The 2,602-nt window shown below is 34.6% G+C and overlaps 1 protein-coding gene across 1 annotated transcript; it reads left to right on the forward strand.

Moving 5' to 3' along the window:
* The first annotated feature begins 759 nt into the window (after positions 1 to 759).
* Positions 760 to 1,690, forward strand: LOC108355140 (saccharopine dehydrogenase-like oxidoreductase). Its single transcript, XM_017606315.1, has 4 exons — positions 760 to 911; positions 981 to 1,106; positions 1,178 to 1,412; positions 1,477 to 1,690. The coding sequence occupies exons 1-4, from the start codon at positions 792 to 794 to the stop codon at positions 1,671 to 1,673; spliced, it is 678 nt and encodes a 225-aa protein (XP_017461804.1). The 5' UTR covers positions 760 to 791; the 3' UTR covers positions 1,674 to 1,690.
* The last annotated feature ends 912 nt before the right edge of the window (positions 1,691 to 2,602 follow it).

Here is a 2,602-nt window from a genome sequence, read left to right on the forward strand (position 1 = left end):
CCTAGCAAACACATGGCAACTCCGGTTTATCTTCTGTGTCTGGATATAACTCCTCTTGAATTGTTTTATAAGCTTTACAACTAATATAAGTGGGGTGATGCGTTCGGCTGTGTTCCAACCAAAATCAGGCTGAGCACAATAATAAGAGAAGTTATATTCTCTGCAAAAAAAAAAAAATCCAAAAAACAACTGCAAACTTGGAGAAGCTCAGGTCTATAATAACCCTACAAATGTTGCGCAGAACCAACACTTTATTATTTCGTTCGAAGAGTCGGAAAACCTGTGAGACACAAAACTCCTATATACTATATATATGTATGTAGTATGTACTTATGTATGAAATATTTGTATAAGAAAAATTGGCACTATGTCGAGTGTAATGGTCTGATTATGGCCACTTAACATAACTTACGGCTCTCTCTTAAAATTTCCGTTAAATGGGTGTTGCTTATAATTGAATAGCCGAAAGTTAAAGTAACTTAATGCTACGTCGAAATCTGTTTCATTTTGATTCTCTAAGTTCTACGTTCCGTTAAGTTAAGTTAAGATGACATAATCAGGCTTTAACGAAGCCACTTACGTTCGATGCAATATATTGCACTTTTCTCTCTCTGCTACCTAGATAGCTAGCATTATTTAGGAAGAGGTGTCTGGGGGCATTCGCGAGCTCTTGTAAAATCGATTTGGAAGACACTTACCCTTAATGCAGTTGTAAATATTTTATGCGAATTTAGTTATTGCAAGACATTGAAGGCGTCAACCTTTCAAAGTACCATAGTGATTAGATCAAAATGGTGACAAAATTCGATGCAATAATTTTCGGTGCAACCGGCTTCACTGGGAAAATTGTCGTAGAGAATGCGCCGGAGGTGTTGCAAGGACTGACGTGGGGTATTGCGGGAAGGAATTCGGTAAAAAACAACTCTGATTAAGGCACTAAAATGATCGTAGTTTTATTAAAAAAACTCAATACTTTTTAGGCTAAATTGGAAAATGTCTTGAAAGCAGCCGGTAAAAAAATTGGCAAGGATCTTAGTAAGATACCCATTATTTTGGCAGACGTTGAAGATGAAAACTCCATAAAGGAAATGGCGAACAAGTGCAAGGTGTGTGCTGAGTGAAAGTAAAACTTAAGGAACTAGATGGTATTTACGATGATATTTTTCCTACACTCAAGGTCATCATCAATTGTTGCGGCCCCTATCGTTTTTATGGCGAGGTGGTTGTGAAAGCCTGCATTGAAGCTGGCACTCATCATGTGGATATCAGCGGTGAGTCACAATTTATCGATGGCATGGCTGTAAAGTATCATGAATTGGCTAAGGAGAAGCACGCCTTTGTGGTGTCGGCCTGTGGATTTGGTAGTTTACCCGCCGAAATGGGTGTAGTATTTGCTGAACGTAATTTTCCAGGTACAGTCCTCTACACATACATATACCTTGCTCCTTACTGAGTCCAGCAATCCAACTTTCACAGGCACGGTGAACTCCATTGAAATGTACTGGGAGAATAGCATTGCTTTCAAAGAGGGTGAGTCAAAAGCATTGATGCATGCTGCAACTTGGGAGAGCGTTGTGCATGTGTTTAGTCATGTAAAGCAGCTGATTGCACTCAAACAACAGCTGATACCTAAAGATTATCCAGAATTGAAACCTGCTTTGGAAGTGAGGTAAGTCGGAAATTATAAATATGAACCGTCTTCAAAAGAGGCGTAGGATCTTTCTCAAATTAATGAAAATATTTTTTTCTTTATGATGTCTTTGTATTAATTGCGTTTAATATGAACGATGCACTAGCAGTTATATTTCTGGATCTGACTTTTGAGTTGTGCCTCTTTTGAAGACGGTGTGCGATATATCATTTTTCTTTGCGAAACTTCTATAAGCTGGGTATATACAAATGTACAACAGGGGTCAATCTATGCCAAATCGAGCAATAGTTGGAATGGACCAGTTTGGATCTGGATGAATTTTGGTCAGATCTTTCCTTTTCATATAACAAACTTCTGCCAAAGGAAAGTATTAAACAAGTTTTTATGCAAAAATCTAAATCTCACAAAAACTTGTATAGCTACAAAAATGTTTCTGATCTCGTTTTAAAGGCGATATTAAGTTCTATAAAGAAATAATTTATACAAAAAAAAATAAATAAAATTACAGAATCTTGAAATTAAAAAAGCGCGAAAAGCAAAAACTTAAAAAAATCATCGGCTATTTTTTATACATATCTCCAACTGATATTAAAAGATTTTCTCGAAGTTGTTTTTTAAAGATATATATATTTTTTTTTTTAATTTTTGAAAACTTCTTTTTTGCAAACTCTAAATAAAATTATCTTAACCAATTCGTATGTATCTTAAAAAAATCTTGAAAATTTCAGGAACTTTAAAGATGAATTGGAGGTATTGTATAAAAAAAAATTTCCAAAAAATGTTTTTTATAACAATTTTTTTAATTTAAAAATTCTGTAATTTTACCCTTAAAATAGGAGCAAATAATTTTGGTAACTACAATAATTTTTGAGACATTCAAAAAATAAACTTGCGAAATCCGCAGAAATTTCGGAAAAAAATATATTTTTCCTTTGGCGGAACTTCGTTATA

Source organism: Rhagoletis zephyria, unplaced genomic scaffold (genome assembly GCF_001687245.7).
Source record: "Rhagoletis zephyria isolate East Lansing unplaced genomic scaffold, Rhagoletis_zephyria_1.1 Rzeph_scaffold_42657, whole genome shotgun sequence".
Classification (NCBI taxonomy): Eukaryota; Metazoa; Arthropoda; class Insecta; order Diptera; family Tephritidae; genus Rhagoletis; species Rhagoletis zephyria.

Bases quoted from the DNA above. Each gene is read 5' to 3' on its own strand.
- LOC108355140 (XM_017606315.1), top strand. From the start codon at position 792: ATGGTGACAAAATTCGATGCAATAATTTTCGGTGCAACCGGCTTCACT. The intron at 1,107-1,177 runs GTGTGTGCTGAG...CCTACACTCAAG, and splicing joins AAATGGCGAACAAGTGCAAG to GTCATCATCAATTGTTGCGG. The intron at 1,413-1,476 runs GTACAGTCCTCT...CAACTTTCACAG, and splicing joins TGCTGAACGTAATTTTCCAG to GCACGGTGAACTCCATTGAA.